The following is a 19,358-nucleotide window of genomic DNA, read 5'->3' on the forward strand; positions in this document are numbered from 1 at the left end:
GACCTTTAACCTTTAGTGTAACCCAACTCTATCCTGAGACATTCAGACCAGCATCCTCACGTCTCCAAAATGTTCTCAGTCCAAATGCATATTACGGTCCTCATAACAATATGAGTTCCACTCAGGTAACCTGTTGAATATTCTGTTCAATGAATTACTGATGAAGTGATTATTTACCCCAGCATTAATTAGAGAGGCGCTGAAACCTGTGTTAATTAAATGAGTACTCGCCCAATATCATCATTTCCATATGAGAGGACACACATCAAAGGACTAACAACACGGTTTCTGAGCTTCAATTACTGAATACATCAGAGGAAACACACACACACACACTCTCACACACACACACACACAGCTGACGGGGTTGGTGTGTGTCCTCCTACTGTCGGAGCAGTTACTCATAAATAACTGAGGTCATCTTCCCGGCGTTGACGACGGAGGAGGAGTGATGCGTTTGTAACGTCAGAAAACACACTTGGACAGTTTCAGCTGCCGACTGTGAAATAAAGATGATTATCCAGCAGACAGCAAGTGTGTGTGAAATAAAGATGATTATCCAGCAGACAGCAAGTGTGTGTGAAATAAAGATGATTATCCAGCAGACAGCAAGTGTGTGAAATAAAGATGATTATCCAGCAGACAGCAAGTGTGTGTGAAATAAAGATGATTATCCAGCAGACAGCAAGTGTGTGAAATAAAGATGATTATCCAACAGACAGCAAGTGTGTGAAATAAGATGATTATCCAGCAGACAGCAAGTGTGTGTTCAGTGGAAATGTCCTCAGAGTGACACCAGAGCAGAGCAGGTGCTCACTGTTTCAGCAGGCCAGCTCCTCATGAAATGACCAAGTCCAAATGATCCACCCGTTATATTTATTTAGAAAACTCAGCCTTGCATCACCGCATGTGTTCCACAACACAACACAATTAACTGTACATTTGTTGCCATTGTGAAGAACAGCTATGACTTTAGCTCCTTCACCTCTTTGACCTTAGCTCCTTCACCTCTTTCTCAGCGTGCTTGAACAGTCTGAAAACGCCGCTCCGCAGTTCTCTTCTTTGATGAGGCAAACGCATGAAAACGTCATCGTGAAAAAAGGTCCTCCTCCCATTCCGAATGAAAGTTTTATTCTTCTTACTCTGTCCAGCTCCCCGACTCATTCAACACCTTTTCGTAAGTTTAAGAGGAAAAAAACAAAAGTGAAAAATGAGCGGTAACAAACTGACGAGCTGGTTAGCTTTGCCACACTTGGAGTCGTTCTTTGCGCATGCACGGTGACCAAAGTGTCAGAAAAATTCAGACGTCATCCGACTGTCTTCCCGGATGGACGATAGACTGAGGTCTATTTTTTTTGTTGCCATGCGATCTACCGATAGTAGCTCGGTTGGGGGCGTTGGTGATCGACGTATTGAGCAGCCCTGGAGCAGGACTGCAGGACACCTTCACGGTCCAGCAGGGATGCACACACTCTCTGAAGGATCTCATCATATTCCTTCATAAAACCTGGCACAGCATCTCTGCCAGGTTGTTTGCAGGTTCCGGTTCTGCTTGTCCCCGGCCCAACAGACACTCCTGGGATGTTAGGGTTCAGTCCTGACCTGAACCGACATGAATGCAGGAGGAGGCGTGAAACACTTCAGCGAGGACATGCGACTCTGGACACGACTGGGAGGTCCCAGTTTAAAACTCACCTGAAAATGCTCTCAGTCCTGCTGGAGGAGGGCCGGCGTTTGCTCCAGAAGCCACCGAGATGCGATCCTGCTGGCGTAGATCACATAAGACCAGGACAGGATCACAACAGCCAGGAAGACCTGATGGACACATGGCTGTTAGAAGCACGTCAGCAGTGTCTCGCTGAAGGTCCTGGGTCGCTGTTCTGACAGACCTCCTTGTGTTCCTCATGACACAGAATAGATCGGGATGGTCCTGCTGTCCCCCACCCACCTCTGCCGAGGCCAGGCTGTGGGGGTGTGCAGTCACCCGTGAGGGGTGGGGTGTGCAGTCACCCGTGAGGGGTGTGCAGTCACCCGTGAGGGGGGGGTGTGCAGTCACCCGTGTGGGGTGGGGTGTGCAGTCACCCGTGAGGGGTGGGGTGTGCAGTCACCCGTGAGGGGTGTGCAGTCACCGTGAGGGGTGTGCAGTCACCCGTGAGGGGTGGGGTGTGCAGTCACCCGTGAGGGGTGTGCAGTCACCCGTGAGGGGTGGGGTGTGCAGTCACCCGTGTGGGGTGTGCAGTCACCCGTGTGGGGTGGGGTGTGCAGTCACCCGTGAGGGGTGTGCAGTCAAATCAAATCAAATCAAATCAAATCAATCTTTATTTATATAGCGTCTTATACAATCATTGTAAATCAAATTGTTTCAAGGCGCTTTCCAGAATCCCAGGGCCTGACCCCAGACAAGCAACAGTGGCAAGGAAAAACTCCCCTTTAACAGGAAGAAACCTTGAGCAGGACCAGGCTCATGTAGGGGGACCCTCCTGCTGATGGCCGGCTGGGTAAAGAGAGAGGAGAGGAGGGAGGACAGGTAGAGGATAGGATAGGTAGGAGAGGAGAGGGGTAGAGGAGAGGAGAGGTAGAGTGAAGGGGAGGTAGAGGAGAGGAGAAGGAGGAGGAGGGGAAAGAGGAGAGGAAAGAAGAGGAGAGGGAGAGGAAAAGGAGCTTCTCTTCGACGAGAGGCCTTCTCGAGGCTTAGAGGAGAGCTTCTTCCTCTCTTCTCTTCTCTCTCTTGCGCTTCTCTTTAGAGGATCTCCCAGCCCAGAAACCACCCACCCAAAATAATTGCCCCTCACTTCAACGGGGCCGGCGGTCATTATGCAGCTCCGATGGCAGTGATACCTGCAAATAGATAGGGGGGGGGGGGGGGGGGAGAGAAGCAGAAAAACTACACAAGAATCAGCATAACTAGTCTGCTTGATGAGGAGAGGAAAGGAGAGGAAAGGAGAGGAAACCATGACCCAGTGGAGTGACAGAGGCCTGTCAGGTGATCATGTTTCCGGACCCCGGCAGCCTTGGCCTATAACAGCATAGCTAGAATGTGACCTAATGATTAGACGACCCCCTAAGTGTGATAATTTGTCTGTCTATGATAGTAACTGGAACTACTGAATTAGTAACAGTAAGCTTTTTCAAAGAGGTAGGTTTTGAGTCTGATCTTAAAAGTAGCGATGGAGTCAGCCTCCCGTACCTGGACAGGGAGCTGGTTCCAAAGCAGGGGGGCCTGGTAGCTAAATGCTCGGCCCCCCATTCTACTCCTAGAAACTCTGGGAACCACAAGTAGACCAGCATTCTGAGAGCGGAGCGGTCTATTGGGCTGATAGGGTATCACTAGCTCCTCCAGGTAGGATGGAGCTAGGCCTCTGAGGACCTTGTAGGTCAGAAGAAGGGTTTTAAAAGTTATTCTAAATTTAACGGGCAGCCAATGAAGCGACGCCATTACAGGACTTATGTGATCTCTTTTGTCAATACCTGTCAGAACTCTGGCTGCAGCATTTTGGATCAACTGGAGGCTTCTTAAAGAGTTGTTTGGACACCCTGATAATAAGGAGTTACAGTAGTCCAGCCTGGAAGTAACAAATGCATGGACTAACTTTTCAGCATCATGGTGGGTCAGTAGCTTCCTGATCTTTGAGATGTTCCTCAAGTGAAAAAAGGCACTTCTAGAGACTAATTTAATGTGTGAGTTGAAGGAGAGATTTTGATCAAAAGTTACTCCTAGATTCCTCACAGAGAGACTAGATGTTAATGAGATACCATCTAGAGTGATCATGTGATCTAATCTATCCCTGAGAGGTTCAGGACCAAACACCATGACCTCAGTTTTTCCTGGGTTAAGGAGGAGGACATTTGAAGACATCCAGGACTTTATGTCTTTAAGACAGGTCTGGAGCTTCACTAACTTCTCTGTCTCCTCGGGTTTCATGGATAAATAGAGCTGAGTGTCATCAGCATAACAATGAAAATTATCCCATGCTGCCGAATAATGTTCCCTAAGGGAAGCATGTACAATGTGAAGAGGATTGGTCCGAGTACGGAACCTTGAGGAACTCCATGGCTAACCCTACTGTATGAGGAGGGAACGCCGTGGACATGGGCAAACTGGTATCTATCAGATAATATGATCTAAACCAGTCTAGTGCTGTCCCTTTAATCCCAATCACATGTTCCAGTCTCTGTAACAGGATGCTGTGATCAACTGGATCAAAAGCAGCACTGAGGTCCAGCAGAACCAGCATAGAGACCAGTCCATGATCGGAAGCTATGAGAAGATCATTAGTGACTTTAAGAAGTGCTGTTTCTGTGCTGTGGTGAGCTCTAAAGCCTGACTGAAACATCTCAAACAGGCTGTTCCTCTGCAGGTGCTCCAGTAACTGAGTCACCACCACCTTCTCTAGAACTTTAGAGATAAAAGGAAGGTAGGATATTGGCCTATAATTTCCCAAGACATCAGGATCCAGTGATGGTTTTTTAAGCAACGGCTTAATCACTGCCACCTTGTAGGACCAGGGTCCATAACCTGTCACTAAAGAACCATTGATCTGGTCCAGGATAGAACTGCCTATCAATGGTAAAACATCCTTCAACAGGTGTGTTGGGATGGGATCTAAAAGACACGTAGTGGTCTTGGATTTCTGAATTAGCGATGACGCCTCAGAAAAATATATAGGGCTGAAGGAGCTTAAGGGCTCGTTGGAGACCCTGCATGTTCCCACAGTCGGCACATCTGGTGATGGTCCAGTTGTAGGGATGGCCTGGTTAGCTTTCTCTCTGATAGCTAGAACTTTATCAGTGAAGAAGCTCATGAAGTCTTCACCACTAAGGGAAGAAGGGATACGTGGATCTAAAACACTGTGACTCTTGGTTAATTTGGCCACAGTGCTGAAGAGAAACCTGGGGTTGTTCTTATTTTCCTCAATCAAAGAAGAAAAATAAGCTGTTCTAGCCTTACGAAGGGCCTTTTTGTAAACTAATAGACAGTCTTTCCAGGCTACATGGTAGCTGTCTATCTTACAAGAATGCCACTTCCTTTCCAGTCTTCGCACTTTCTGCTTGAGGGTCCTGATATGTGAATTATACCAGGGGGCACACCTCCTCTGATTTACTATTTTCTTTTTCAGGGGGGCAACAGAATCAAGCGTGATTCTCAGTGAGGTTGCTGCACCTTCAGCAATAGAGTCAACCTCAGCAGGGCTCAGATTATAATGATTGATCCCTGGGGAAACACACGGTGGTCCTGGGATCAGCACAGGGATCACTTCCTTAAACTTAGCTACAGCATTATCTGAGAGACATCTGCTACAGTAAGACTTTGTTCTGAGCATAGAAGAATCCCTAATCATAAATGTACAAGTGATCAAAGAATGGTCTGACAGGACTGGGTTCTGAGGGAACACTGACACATGTTCTACCTCAACACCATAAGTCAGAACTAGATCTAGGGTGTGGTTAAAGCTGTGAGTTGGTTGGTTTATCTGCTGGAGGAAACCAACTGACTCAAGTAATGAAATGAAGCCATTTCTAAAGCTGTCATTTATAACGTCCATATGGATGTTAAAGTCTCCAATGATAATGACTTTTTCCGTTCTAAGGACCAAGTCAGATAAGAAATCAGAGAACTCAGACAGGAACTCTGAATGTGGCCCAGCAGGGGGCCGATATACTACTACAAACAGAAGTGGCTTTTCTGTCCTCCAGTTCAGATGAGTGATGCCAAGAGTCAGGCTTTCAAATGAACTGAAGCTGTGTTTTGGTCTGGGATTAATTAATAACTTGGAGTGATTGATTGCTGCCACTCCCCCTCATCGACCAGTAACACGAGGAATATGATAATTAAGATGGGTAGGAGGAGTAGATTCATTTAAGCTCACATACTCCTCCTCCTGAAGCCAGGTCTCAGTAAGACAGAATAAATCAATGTGATGATCCACTATCAGGTCGTGCACTAACAGGGATTTACACAAAAGAGATCTAATATTTAACAGTCCGCACTTAATTGTGATATTAGTTTCTCCAACTTGTGCTTCAGTATTAATTTTAATAAGATTTTGGTGATTGACCGCTCTGCTCTGTGCTTGGTGAACTTTTAACCGTGGAACAGAGACTACCTCTATAGTGTTAAATATGTTATTGTTGGTGGATGAGGGTTCTAAGGAAGCAGCAGAGAGGTGTGTAAGTCACCCGTGAGGGGTGGGGTGTACAGTCACCCGTGAGGGGTGGGGTGTGCAGTCACCCGTTCGGGGTGGGGTGTGCAGTCACCCGTGTGGGGTGGGGTGTGCAGTCACCCGTTCGGGGTGTACAGTCACCCGTGAGGGGGGGCAGTCACCCGTGTGGGGTGGGGTGTACAGTCACCCGTGAGGGGTGTGCAGTCACCCGTGAGGGGTGGGGTGTGCAGTCACCCGTGAGGGGTGTGCAGTCACCCGTGTGGGGTGGGGTGTGCAGTCACCCGTGTGGGGTGGGGTGTGCAGTCACCCGTGAGGGGTGTGCAGTCACCCGTGGGGGTGGGGTGTGCAGTCACCCGTGAGGGGTGGGGTGTGCAGTCACCCGTGTGGGGTGTACAGTCACCTGTGAGGGGTGTGCAGTCACCCGTGAGGGGTGTGCAGTCACCCGTGTGGGGTGTACAGTCACCCGTGAGGGGTGGGGTGTGCAGTCACCCGTGTGGGGTGGGGTGTGCAGTCACCCGTGTGGGGTGTGCAGTCACCCGTGGGGGTGTGCAGTCACCCGTGAGGGGTGGGGTGTGCAGTCACCCGTGTGGGGTGTGCAGTCACCCGTGTGGGGTGTACAGTCACCTGTGAGGGGTGTGCAGTCACCCGTGAGGGGTGTGCAGTCACCCGTGTGGGGTGTACAGTCACCCGTGAGGGGTGGGGTGTGCAGTCACCCGTGAGGGGTGTGCAGTCACCCGTGAGGGGTGTGCAGTCACCCGTGTGGGGTGGGGTGTGCAGTCACCCGTGAGGGGTGTGCAGTCACCGTGTGGGGTGTACAGTCACCCGTGAGGGGTGGGGTGTGCAGTCACCCGTGAGGGGTGGGGTGTGCAGTCACCCGTGAGGGGTGTACAGTCACCCGTGAGGGGTGGGGTGTGCAGTCACCCGTGTGGGGTGGGGTGTGCAGTCACCCGTGTGGGGTGTGTATGCAGGTCCCTCATGGTGACATACTTGCACGCTGTAAATAGCTGTCAGCAGATTTTCCTACTGTGAGTTGATCTCCTGGTTGTGTTTCCCTCCCTTTAGACTATTTTTCATGCACATATGATTTAAATAAGAACCCCGGAAACCATCAACCGTGACGAACAGCAAATTGGATCGGACACTTCTGGGTTCTCTGCAAATCTGGTCTGGGTGGCACGAAAGTGACGCTTTACAACGACATTGGGAAACATAGAGAAACACAACATGCATCAAACTGCCGCGACCAGTTTAAATGAGACATTCGACGCGTGTTAAATGTGAGTCTTGCGCTACCGACACTATTAATCTGTTCGCTGTGGTGCGGAGCTCCGCGGCCGCGGCAGACTGACGCGCGGCGGGACCCAACGGGGAGCGGCGGTGGTTCGTGACTGTACCGCTGAATGGATCCGCTCCAGGTTCCGTCTGCTGAACGCCATTGATGAGCTCTTTAGGCTGGTTCTGCTAAAGCTGCTCCATCTTTCCGTCCGGAGCTTTTTCTTCTTCCAGTTTAACAAAGCTTTCTTTTGCTATTAAATGTCGCCACCCTGTGGCTGGGAGACGAGCTACAAAATTACCACGAGCCCAACAAATTCAATAAAAATGAAAGGAATCAACTAAAACGACTAAACGAATGGCTTATTTTTTGATGCTCAAGCACACCCGCCCACTTCAGTCAAACATGTAACTAAAATGGTTAGAATTTTTTTCGAGTTCTGGCAAGTAATTTATTTTACATGAATTTCGAATCAATTTAAACGTAACCCGACAGCAGGGGGCAGAGCGACGGCTTTTTAGTATCGATTCGGTTGTTTTGGAGAAGCAGAAGAAGAAAATACCACTGTGTTTTCAGCTGTGTTGAGAAGCTACTTTAAGATCCATCAATGTCTTTTTCACCAGGCGTTTCGGTATAAACACGCAGAATTCAGTCGTCTGGAGGCCGATAAGCTGCACATCACGAATGTCACTGACTCTGCGGAATTCTGAGCGGAGGAGGAGAAAAAGAACGGATGAGAAGCTGCCGGGTGGTACTTCTGCTCGGGTATTGACAGCTAACGACAATAGCATGCCCTCGGGCTAATAAAGATACAGAACGGAACGGATGCGGGGTTCGTTTTGTTAACGAGTTTACAATATGTGAAAGTCCACGCTAAATTGTTTAAAACGTCACTGATAAATGTCAAGTGTCTTCAACGTATCTCAGTTAGCATGTTACCAGTTAGCATTATTAACCCTGTACTGTTAGCCCGCCTTGGCTTTTGCTTTCAATCCTTCGAGAGAGGTTCCGTTGCTGGAATTAAGTCGGTGTTCTGCTGTTCTAATCATAATCTGAGCTGAAATTGTGTCCACTGAAAGATGGCAATCCTGTTCTCCATTTAGGCGATGGCGCCGACTCAAATGAAGCTGCGTCTGCGACGTCGTGGTGCTGCGGCTGGAGATGCTGGAGATGCTGGTGATGCTGGCGATGCTGCGGCTGGAGCCAGGCAGCCAGAGCACGAGGAGGAGAGGACATGTCAGAGTGCCGCTCGTAGCAGCAGAAGGAAGAACAGCAACAGGGCTTCGGCCGCTGACGCGTCCTCATCGCCTCCCGGTTCCTCCGTGTCGGCGCAGGCAGAAGTGATGATGGCAGAGGACGCTTCGCCTGACTCCAAGTGTCCGATCTGCTTGGACCGATTCAACAACCTGGCCTACTTGGACCGCTGCCTGCATCGCTTCTGCTTTCCGTGTATTCAGGAATGGTCCCACAACAAGGCGGAGTGTCCGCTCTGCAAACAGCCTTTTGCCTCCATTCTGCACTCTGTTCGCGCTGAAGATGACTTTAAAGAGTACACCCTGCAACCGGCGCCAAACAACAGCAGCGTCGCCGCTACCGTTGCCATGGTGGCGGCCATGGCTTCTGCAGCGAGGAGCAACCACCATATGAGGTTAATGTTGCGTCGGCACAGGGGGGGGGATGCTGGGGATCGGAGGAGGAGGAGGGAGAGGAGAGGAAGACGAAGGCCTGGCAGCAGGACAGGAGAGAGGGTGGCCATGGGCGAGTGGTACCTGGATTCTTCTGTCGCTCTTCCTCGTTATGCCTCAGCGTCACCGATCCTCACAGACAGTGACGAGGCCGATGACTTGGATGAGCAGCGGATGAGTGACGGAGCAGACTCGTCAGACGGCGGTGTGATATTTGAGGGCATGATGAGACTGGGGGGTGCGGTGGTTCCTGTGTCCTCCAGTAACCGGGAATCCCGGCGGATGATGATCCAGTTGGCAGCAAGGCGGCGAATGCAGCAGGAAAGTGGGACTGCTCGGCACGTAAGGGAGAGAGAGACCATGGCCTTCCGCCGGGATCTTTACCGCTGTGGCATCCGGGTTAATGGCGTAGCCACGATCAGTAACCAGGGGCAACCGCAGCAGCATGACATCACTGCAGAAAGCTTCCGCCGGAACCCCGAGCTCCTCAACAGGCTTCGGCCGTGGCTGAGGCGGGAGCTCATGGTCCTGTACGGTGCACACGGCTCGCTAGTTGATATCATCCAACGCATCATCATGGCGCGGCTCGCTCGCCACGGTTTGGAAGACACACCCACAATAGAAGATGAACTGCGACCTTTCCTGCTGGCACGCACTGATCATTTTCTCCACGAACTGGTCAGTTTTGCCCGCTCCCCACTCAGTCTGGAAACGTATGACCTGCAGGCGGTTTATGAGCCGCCCACTGCCCCCCTGGAACTGGAGGCCATCAGTAGTTCCTCCGACAGTGGATCCATTATTGCCATCTCAGAGGGCGAGGAAGAGCAGGGGCTGTTGGGGGGAGATCAAGACAGGGCAGGATGTGGTGGCAGTGACGTCATCCAAACCCGAAACAACCTCAGCCAATCAGCATGGGATGATGAGACTCCAGGCCCCTCCTACTCTGCTGCAGAGCCCTCTTGCTCGCTCTCCTCGCTGTCGTTCAGCCCCACCCGGCCTGAGGTGGGCCAGGAAGATGAAGGTGAGAGGGAGGAGGAGGAGGAGGAGGAGTGTCTGATTGTTGGCTACAAGAAGCCAATTGCAGAGCGGACGCCAGAGCTGGTGCAGCTCTCCTCTGACAGTGAGGAGGAGGAGCCGGAGCAGGAGAAAAAGGAGGAAGACAAGCTTCCGGTCTCTCCCAGTACCACTGCTCCCTTGCCCACAATCCCCCCCTCCACATCAGGGATGTGCCGAAACGAGCAGGAGGAGGAGTCGAAGCAAAAGGCTGCGGAGGTGTGTGAGCAGACCTTCTGTTCAGAAAGTAGCAGGAAGTCTTTGGGCGACCCTGGCGGGCGGGGGCACGGAGCAGAGGGCAGGAGAGGACAGAGGGGTGTGAAGGAGCAGCAGAGGAGACGGAGCGGCACGCTCTCCAACCCAAATCGCTGCCTATATCCTGCCATGATGCGCCGCCGCTCCTCCTCCCCATTTCAATCAAGCGCAGAGTCCAGCCCCCCCGACTCCAGCTGGGAGTACAGCTGTTCCCAGGTGTCTCCTCTGACTTCTCTGCCTCATCTCCCTCCCGTGTTTCCTGGTCTTCCTCGCCACCCCCCCGCTCTTCCCCACACCTAACAGTGCAGGCCCCCCCACGTCCGCGGCCACCCCGCGCGAGTGTCCAGAGAAACCAGGCGGAAAGAGGAAATACAAGAGTCGCCATCTGGACAGCAATAGCGAGGACCCTTCGTGGAAGCCGAAGAGCCGCAGCAGCCATCGCCGGGAGAGGCGGAAGGAACGCAAGAAGAAGGAGAGGAGGAGGAGGCGAAGGGAGGAAGGGAGGAAGGAGACAAGTCCCAGCGGCCCAGTCAGGGAGGCGGGTGAGGATTCACTTCTTCTCGTTCACGCCTACGAGAGCTCAAAGATGAAGTCAATTCTGGAGCTTCATAGCATGTCCCTGAAGGTCTCCTTCATCCAGGCGATGGTGCCGTGTGAAGGTCCAGCAGAGTCAACTGGGCTGTTTTACCTGTAGTGCCACTAGCTCCCACTTAGCCCTCAGAACTGAGTAGAGATCTTCCACTTTCTGTCAGCGGTCCGGTTGCCTCTCTACCGGTTCTGACTGGAGTTTAGAAGAAGATGAGTGCAACACAAAGTAGAGTTGAGTCAGACAGAAGAACTAAAAGGTTCCTCCTGTCCTCAGTGTTCTTTTGAAAAAAAAGTTCCTTTTAACCAGTTAGTTCCAAAGAGAGAGGTCCACTTTAAGCCACTTCAGGTCGCCACCTCATGTCCTGTCTTCTGTCCAACAGCAGGAGGTCCAGAGAAGACCGCAGTCCCAGCGTGGAGATTATTTATGAGGGTTCTGTTGGCTCCAATGCTACCCACAAACGACGCAGGAAAGAGGACCATAGGACACCGCGCGGCAGGTAAACTCACCAAGGCTCTCAAACTGCACCTTTTTCCAAATGAAGTCGAGTCCTGTGACTTTTATATTGAAAAGCTGATCAAAAGGAAAGTTCCACAGGAAACCAGCAGAGGGCGTCATCAGGCTTTTGGTGACGCTGGTTATTTGTTGGCTGGATGTTTCCCTGCAGGTCTCCTGTCATCATCACCATCCACAGCGATGGCAGCCAGGATGGGGCCGATGGCGGCAGTCTGCTCAGCAGCCAGCAGACTCTGGATGTGTCTCACCTTCTCCCTCTTCCCATGGGGCTTCCTGATGGCGTCCATCAAACAGCGAATGCAGAAGGTGGAGAACTTCCTGTCGATATGTTGAACCAGGAGTTCCACGGTTCGGATCAGGAGCCCCCTGGTCAAACTCAGGGCAGCAGCGATCACGACGTGGATGTAGAGACGGTGGAGGGGAACGATTTCCTGTCCGGATCGGAGGAAGCTAAAAGGTCAGAGGTCGTGGACGTGGACAGCAGCTCTCAGCCGGCTGGACAGAGCCACGCCGAGGTCTCCGACAGCCATCTTCTGGCGTCCATCCTCGGTGAGCTCCAGGTCGTCGCGCAGCCTAAATGTAGCTTTTCATCCAGTTGTGAGGGGCATCCCAGTAGCGTCACCCCTGCGTGTGACCAGGGCCCAGAGCTGAGCCAGGCCACGCCAGACCTCCCCCCCCTCCTCAAACAGGTCAGCCCCGTCAGGTCCTACAGCAGGAACACTCCTCCACCCTTGAAGCGGAGCGACGCTCCGAGCCCGCGCCCGCGGCATCCCGATGCCGGGACCCCGTTGGTCTGCGCCTGGGTCCTCCTCTCAGCTGCCTCCGTCAGTGCCGGTTGCTTTCAAGACCACAGCTTCTTGTCTTCAGAGTGGCAGCCTGAGAAGAGGGAGATGTTTTCTGCTGCCCGCCGTGCGCCTGCTGACCTGCTGTGGGACAGTTCTGCGTCTACCGTCGGTTTCCCTCCAGCAGCCTGTGGGGACGCACCAGCTCGCAGCCACAGGAATGTGGACCTATCTGCACCCTGTGGTGCTGCGGGGTCCTCAGGAGTCAACCACAGCCATATAGTATCAGATGACTTGGTTCCTCCCCTTGAATGTGGGCCGGACGCTCACCCCTCACCTGCTGAAGTCAACGCTCCAGCACAAGCTAGCTCTTTGCTAATTATGGCCGCCAACCTTAGATGCGTTTCTTCTGACATTGGCTGTAGAAGCTCTCAGAATCCCTCCAGTTCAGCCTCAGGAGACCTCAGAGACGCATCGTCACTGGGCCACGAGGAGCCGCCTCCTGCTGGTTTCCAGCAGACCACCGGTTTGAAGCGCAGTGCTGCTCCATTGGTCCATCACACAGCCTTATCTTCAGCTGCCTCCAGCTCAGCGAGCACCGACGCCCGCCCAGACCTGCTCGCTGACCCTCAGGACTCTCCGCCTGCCGTCCAATTCCACTGAAGGAAAAAGGTGTGGCGACCAACGCCCGATCAGAAGTCTGCTTCTTTTTGAAGTCTTTACTGGACGACCTGGGATCATTTCTGCCTGAGCCACTTTCATTAAAGTGTTTCTGAGATTCCACTTTTTATTGATCCATCTTCTGACGCGCATCAACTTTGTGTTTTAATGTCTGATGGTTCCATTTTCTGAGATGGCTTTAGTAAAATAATGATTCACAAAGTTTGGCTTTTCTGAATCCACCAAACTCACTGATCACCACATCAAGTCAAAAGGTCCATTTGTCTCGTTTGGGTCGACATCGTCTCGTGAACTGCAGAACATTCATCCAGAATTAGCAAAAGGAACAGCTGATGACATCAGCAGGGTGAGGGTTAGGGTCAGGGTTAGGGTGAGAGGGTCAGGGTTAGGGGGTCAGGGTTAGAGGGTCAGGGTGAAGAGGGTCAGGGTTAGAGGGTCAGGGTGAGAGGGTCAGGGTTAGAGGGTTAGGGTGAGAGGGTCAGGGTGAGAGGGTCAGGGTTAGAGGGTCAGGGGGTGAGAGGGTCAGGGTTAGAGGGTCAGGGTGAGAGGGTCAGGGTTAGAGGTCAGAGTTAGGGTTAGGGTTAGAGGGTCAGGGTGAGAGGGTCAGGGTAGGGTTAGAGGGTCAGGGTGTTTTAGAGGGTCAGAGTTAGGGTTAGGGTCAGGGTGAGAGGGTTAGGGTCAGGGTGAGAGGGTCAGGGTTAGAGGGTTAGGGTCAGGGTTAGAGGGTCAGGGTGAGAGGGTCAGGGTTAGAGGGTCAGGGTGAGAGGGTCAGGGTTAGAGGGTCAGGGTGAGAGGGTCAGGGTTAGAGGGTCAGGGTGAGAGGGTCAGGGTTAGAGGGTCAGGGTTAGAGGTCAGGGTAGGGTGAGAGGGTCAGGGTTAGAGGTCAGAGTTAGGGTTAGAGGGTCAGGGTTAGAGGGTTAGAGGGTCAGGGTTAGAGGGTTAGGGTCAGGGTGAGAGGGTCAGAGTTAGAGGGTTAGAGGGTCAGGGTTAGAGGGTTAGGGTCAGGGTGAGAGGGTCAGGGTAGAGGGTTAGAGGGTCAGGGTTAGAGGGTCAGGGTGAGAGGGTCAGAGTTAGGGTGAGAGGGTCAGGGTGAGAGGGTCAGGGTTAGAGGGTCAGGGGGTGAGAGGGTCAGGGTTAGAGGGTCAGGGTGAGAGGGTCAGGGTTAGAGGTCAGAGTTAGGGTTAGGGTTAGAGGGTCAGGGTGAGAGGGTCAGGGTAGGGTTAGAGGGTCAGGGTGTTTTAGAGGGTCAGAGTTAGGGTTAGGGTCAGGGTGAGAGGGTTAGGGTCAGGGTGAGAGGGTCAGGGTTAGAGGGTTAGGGTCAGGGTTAGAGGGTCAGGGTGAGAGGGTCAGGGTTAGAGGGTCAGGGTGAGAGGGTCAGGGTTAGAGGGTCAGGGTGAGAGGGTCAGGGTTAGAGGGTCAGGGTGAGAGGGTCAGGGTTAGAGGGTCAGGGTTAGAGGTCAGGGTAGGGTGAGAGGGTCAGGGTTAGAGGTCAGAGTTAGGGTTAGAGGGTCAGGGTTAGAGGGTTAGAGGGTCAGGGTTAGAGGGTTAGGGTCAGGGTGAGAGGGTCAGAGTTAGAGGGTTAGAGGGTCAGGGTTAGAGGGTTAGGGTCAGGGTGAGAGGGTCAGGGTAGAGGGTTAGAGGGTCAGGGTTAGAGGGTCAGGGTGAGAGGGTCAGAGTTAGGGTGAGAGGGTCAGGGTTAGAGGGTCAGGAGTTAGGGTTAGAGGGTCAGGTTTAGAGGGTTAGAGGGTCAGGGTTAGAGGGTCAGAGTTAGAGGGTTAGAGGGTCAGGGTATTAGAGGGTTAGGGTCAGGGTGAGAGGGTCAGGGTTAGAGGGTTAGAGGGTCAGGGTGGAGAGGGGTCAGGGTTAGAGGGTCAGCAGAGGGGTTAGAGGGTTAGGGTCAGGGTAGAGGGTCAGAGTTAGAGGGTTAGAGGGTCAGGGTTAGAGGGTTAGAGGGTCAGGGTAGAGGGTCAGGGTTAGAGGGTCGAGTTAGGGTTAGAGAGGGCGGTTATCGGTTAGGGTTAGGGTTAGAGGGTCAGGGTTAGAGGGTTAGGGTCAGGGTTAGAGGGTTAGAGGTTAGGGTCAGAGTTAGAGGGTTAGGGTTAGAGGTTAGGGTCAGAGTTAGAGGTTAGGGTTAGAGGGTTAGGGTAAGGGTTAGGGTTAGAGCGTCAGGGTTAGAGGGTTAGAGATTAGGGTTAGCACCTTGGCTCTGTGGGTGGTTAGGGTTAGGATTAGGGTTGCCCCTTGGCTCTGACGGGGGTTAGGGTTAGGGTTAGGATTAGCCCCTTGGCTCTGCGGGTGGTTAGGGTTAGGATTAGCACCTTGGCTCTGCGGGTGGTTAGGGTTAGGATTAGCCCCTTGGCTCTGCGGGTGGTTAGGGTTAGGATTAGCCCATTGGCTATGCGGGTGGTTAGGGTTAGGGTTAGGATTAGCCCCTTGGCTCTGCGGGTGGTTAGGGTTAGGATTAGCCCCTTGGCTCTGCGGAGTTGGTTAGGGTTAGGATTAGCCCCTTGGCTCTGCGGGTGGTTAGGGTTAGGGTTAGGATTAGCACCTTGGCTCTGCGGGTGGTTAGGATTAGGATTAGCTTGGCTCTGGTTGTGGGTGGGGTTAGGGTTAGGATTAGCCCTTGCTTCTGCGGGTGGTTAGGGTTAGGATTAGCCCCTTGGCTCTGCGGGTGGTTAGGATTAGGATTAGCACCTTGGCTCTGCGGGTGGTTAGGGTTAGGATTAGCCCCTTGGCTCTGCGGGTGGTTAGGGTTAGGATTAGCCCCTTGGCTCTGAGGGTGGTTAGGGTTAGGGTTAGGATTAGCACCTTGGCTCTGCGGGTGGTTAGGATAGGATTAGCACCTTGGCTCTGCGGGTGGTTAGGGTTAGGGTTAGGATTAGCACCTTGGCTCTGCGGGTGGTCTGGCGAGGCCATGCTGTGCTTTATATGAAGCTGTTGCAGAACTTGAGCAAACACTCAATGTAAAATGTGACCCTTGATCAATCCCTATGATTTTGGGAATCCCAACGACATGAATCGACCGATGGCCTTCACAACAGATGGGGCAGTGATTGTGTAACTCTCGTTGACTGACACAGTTGACAAAGGAACAACCTGACTTGGGCTGGGGCTGAGGGCCCACACAGGTGCTCAAATGGTGGTGGGTACCCAGTACTGCCACTATTGGCTACAGCAGAGCAGGCTTTGATTACATTTTTAATTAAATGGAACTAATTACTTTAAAATTGGCCAGAGAAAATGCTGCAGCACCCGATAGTTTTTTCACACCCATATGTCCAGCAACATCACCACGAGGGATTGCTGGTATATTTTAATGGCAGGACCACCTGCACCACAGGGTGCTTCGAATGCTTCTCCATGAGGAGCCCGAAGCCTAAAGTGGACTCTACCTCAACTGGAATCTTCTGGTCATCACCAACTACTGTCCCAAAGCCGTGAGACACAAACGGAGCACATCTGGTTTAAGGTGCATCTGAAATGGAGCCTTCAGCTCTGCTCAAACAAGGGTTTAGGACCAGTTTCAGCTGGATATTTAAGCTTTTCCTCTCAGCAAAAGACACTTTCCTGATGGCAGTAGTTCCACCCATTCCCATCCTTGACCACCAACATGCTGTTGCAGCTTAGAAGATGGAGTCTTTGTGGAATCTCGCTCCCCAAAGACGCGCTTATGTGTCAACACACACTTGTCTGCCGGCACAGATTTCTGTTCATTCATATATGTTGCGATTTAATCTGGCACAGGCCGTTTAAACTGTTCCAGAACAACGAGATCACAAAGTTCCTCAAGTGGTTTCAGAGCAGATGAGAAGCACCAGCGATTAAAGTCAGAAATTCAAATCCCGTGAAAATTCCACACGCGTTTGTTTACCTGTTTATTGCCAGCCGCTAAAGCGTTAGCAATCCGCTTCAGGAACCAGCTCATTTGCCTCCACAACAGCAGCTTTTACTGCTCCGTCATCTTCGCGCTGCACCGACCACGACTCTCTGCTTTACCTGTAAAGACAAATAAAGTTTGTCCTTCGCCAGCTGCTTGAATCAGCAACACGTTCAAACATGCACAAAAGTCTCAACCTCCTCATCAAACGTGGGTTCCGAGCTCAGGTTACCGACAAGGTCCAAACTCAGCAGTAATTCCTTCATTGAACAGCTGCAGACATGGAACCTTCCTGGACCATTGCTCATTTTGGACTTCTAACTCTAATGGCACTTTTATACTTTAATCTTTTCATGGTCTATTTTCAAAAGCAAGAGTTCTTATTGTTGTTCAAATGTTAAAGTGCGACCTTACCTTCCCCACGTTCTTGCAGGTGAGCTTGAAGGACACTCTGAGGTTCTCCACCTCATACTGCTGAGCAACCCAAACTAAATGTTCCCTGGTGGACTAATTCATAAGAGGGAGACTGAACAACCTGTCAGGATGTCAGCCGAGGCCCCCAGTGACCCTGAATGTGAACCGGAGCTGACACGCTGATGAGGAAATACGAGAACTCTAGAAACCTGGAAATGAATATTAGCAAAAGTTGAATGGACGAGCCCCCATTTTGACACAGTCCTGCAACAAGGAAGGACAATTTTGTGGAGACCAGGCAAATGTTTCAAAATGAAACATTTATTATTTAAATTTAATTTATTGAGGTAGTGAAGCTACGTTCCACTAACCGACCCCAAGGCGCTCCAGAGAGACAACGGCATATTTCAAGGGAGCCATCAGGCCAGCTCTCAACCGTCAAGGCTAACGAGCCGAAACAGGAAACAGGAAACAGGAAACAGGTCCTGAGTGAGGCGGCACCAACAGTGTCTCCAAGTCTGAGGGTTGTTTGTCCAAACAGGTCGTGGGTTCCAGGTGCTGCCAGAAAAAGGGTTTTCCTGTTGATCAGATTCCGGATTCTTGATTGAAGCAGCTGCTGATGTGGCACCGAGTCGGTGGGTGGGTCGGTCGGTCGGTGGGTCGGTGAGTCGGTCGTGGGTCGGTGGTCGGTCGGTGGGTCGGTTAGTCGGTGGGTCGGTCGGTGGGTGGGGGGGGGGTCGGTGAGTCGGTGTCGGTGGGTCGGTGAGTCGGTGAGTCGGTCGGTGGGTCGGTGAGTCGGTCGGTGGGTCGGTGTGTCGGTGAGTCGGTGGGTCGGTGAGTGAGTCGGTGGGTCGGTCGGTGGGGGTCGGTGTGAGTCGGTGAGTCGGTGAGTCGGTGGGTCGGTTGGTGGGTTGGTCGGTGGGTCGGTGAGTCGATCGGTGAGTCGGTCGGTGGGTCCGGTTCGTTGAGTCGGTGGGTCAGTGAGTCGGTGGTCGGTTGGTGGTTGGTCGTGGGTCGTGAGTCGGTGAGTCGATTGGTGGGTCGGTCGGTGGGTCAGTGAGTCGGTGAGTCGATCGGTGGGTCGGTCGGTGAGTCGGTGGGTCGGTCGGTGAGTCGGTGGGTCGGTGAGTCGGTCGGTGTTCGGTGGGTCGGTGAGTCGGTCGGTGAGTCGGTGGGTCGGTCGGTGGGTCGGTCGGTGGGTCGGTGAGTCGGTGGGTCGGTTGGTGGGTTGGTCGGTCGATCGGTGAGTCGGTCGGTGAGTCGATCGGTGGGTCGGTGGGTGGGTCGGTGAGTCGGTGGTCGGTGGTGAGTCGATCGGTGGGTCGGTGGGTGAGTCGGTGAGTCGGTGGGTCGGTGAGTTGGTCGGTGAGTTGGTCGGTGAGTTGGTCGGTGGGTGGAGAAAAGCTACACAAGGCTGTGATGGAACACATGAGCTGGAGCACACACACACACGCACGCACGCACGCACACACGCACACACGCAAACGCACACACACACACACACACACATGACATTTGCCACCTTAAGTCTTGATCAACGTCCACCTGCTCAATGCGGCGACCGAGATTGACTTGATTGATTGATTGATTGACCCCTAACCCTTGATTGACCTGGGCTCCACCAGCATCTCACCGGTTCTCAAAGCTGTCCACCCCATGTCCCAGAACCCCCATGTCCACCCTGAGGGGTCCCAGAAGGAAGGGGTGGTCCACTTGCTGTGGCCCGTCTCACAGAAACCAGTGAAACCACTTCATTCACCTCCAACTGGGTCATTTTTTGAAGGATGTGTGACTGGTTACAGTTAAAGCTGAGCTCAAATCAATAAAAGCTACGAGGCTGCTTCATTAGTCTAATAATCCCAATAGGGAGGTAATTGGACTTGGTTCTGCACAGTTGTGTCCTCAGGTCCGAGAGGTTTCTTCAGTTTTAAACCAACTGGTGAATCCCAGAGTTCTATAAACTGTACTGCTTTGCTGAATGCTGTCCTTGGTGGTAATCAGCATCAGTAAAGGGGGGGGGGGGTCATCCTGGTCCTCATGGGATGGTGAGTGTGACCCATTGTGACCTTGGCTGG

The 19,358-nt window shown here is 52.5% G+C and overlaps 1 protein-coding gene and 1 long non-coding RNA gene across 4 annotated transcripts; one reads left to right on the forward strand and one right to left on the reverse strand.

Moving 5' to 3' along the window:
- Positions 1-859: 859 nt before the first annotated feature.
- Positions 860-7,706, reverse strand: LOC130523317 (uncharacterized). The gene is made up of 3 exons (XR_008949868.1): positions 7,556-7,706; positions 1,696-1,815; positions 860-1,602 (listed from the first exon to the last, which is right to left on the reverse strand). It is a non-coding gene; the product is annotated as an uncharacterized LOC130523317 (long non-coding RNA).
- Positions 7,707-7,928: 222 nt separating this feature from the next.
- LOC130523311 (E3 ubiquitin-protein ligase Topors-like) lies at positions 7,929-13,193 on the forward strand. Of its 3 annotated transcripts, none has more exons than XM_057028455.1 (4): positions 7,929-8,199; positions 8,538-9,082; positions 11,396-11,512; positions 11,681-13,193. In XM_057028455.1, the coding sequence occupies exons 1-4, from the start codon at positions 8,119-8,121 to the stop codon at positions 12,972-12,974; spliced, it is 2,037 nt and encodes a 678-aa protein (XP_056884435.1). In that variant the 5' UTR covers positions 7,929-8,118; the 3' UTR covers positions 12,975-13,193. The 3 variants fall into 3 exon arrangements, with proteins under 3 accessions (XP_056884435.1, XP_056884433.1, XP_056884434.1); XM_057028453.1 differs by having other exon boundaries at positions 8,538-10,969; positions 11,681-11,703; XM_057028454.1 differs by lacking the exon at positions 11,681-13,193 and having other exon boundaries at positions 8,538-10,969; positions 11,399-11,512.
- The last annotated feature ends 6,165 nt before the right edge of the window (positions 13,194-19,358 follow it).

This window comes from Takifugu flavidus, chromosome 3 (genome assembly GCF_003711565.1).
Source record: "Takifugu flavidus isolate HTHZ2018 chromosome 3, ASM371156v2, whole genome shotgun sequence".
NCBI lineage: Eukaryota > Metazoa > Chordata > Actinopteri > Tetraodontiformes > Tetraodontidae > Takifugu > Takifugu flavidus.

Coding starts and splice junctions, on each gene's coding strand:
- LOC130523311 (XM_057028453.1), top strand. CDS start 8,119: ATGTCACTGACTCTGCGGAATTCTGAGCGGAGGAGGAGAAAAAGAACG. Junction 8,200..8,537: donor CGGGTGGTACTTCTGCTCGG/GTATTGACAGCT, acceptor TTCTCCATTTAG/GCGATGGCGCCGACTCAAAT.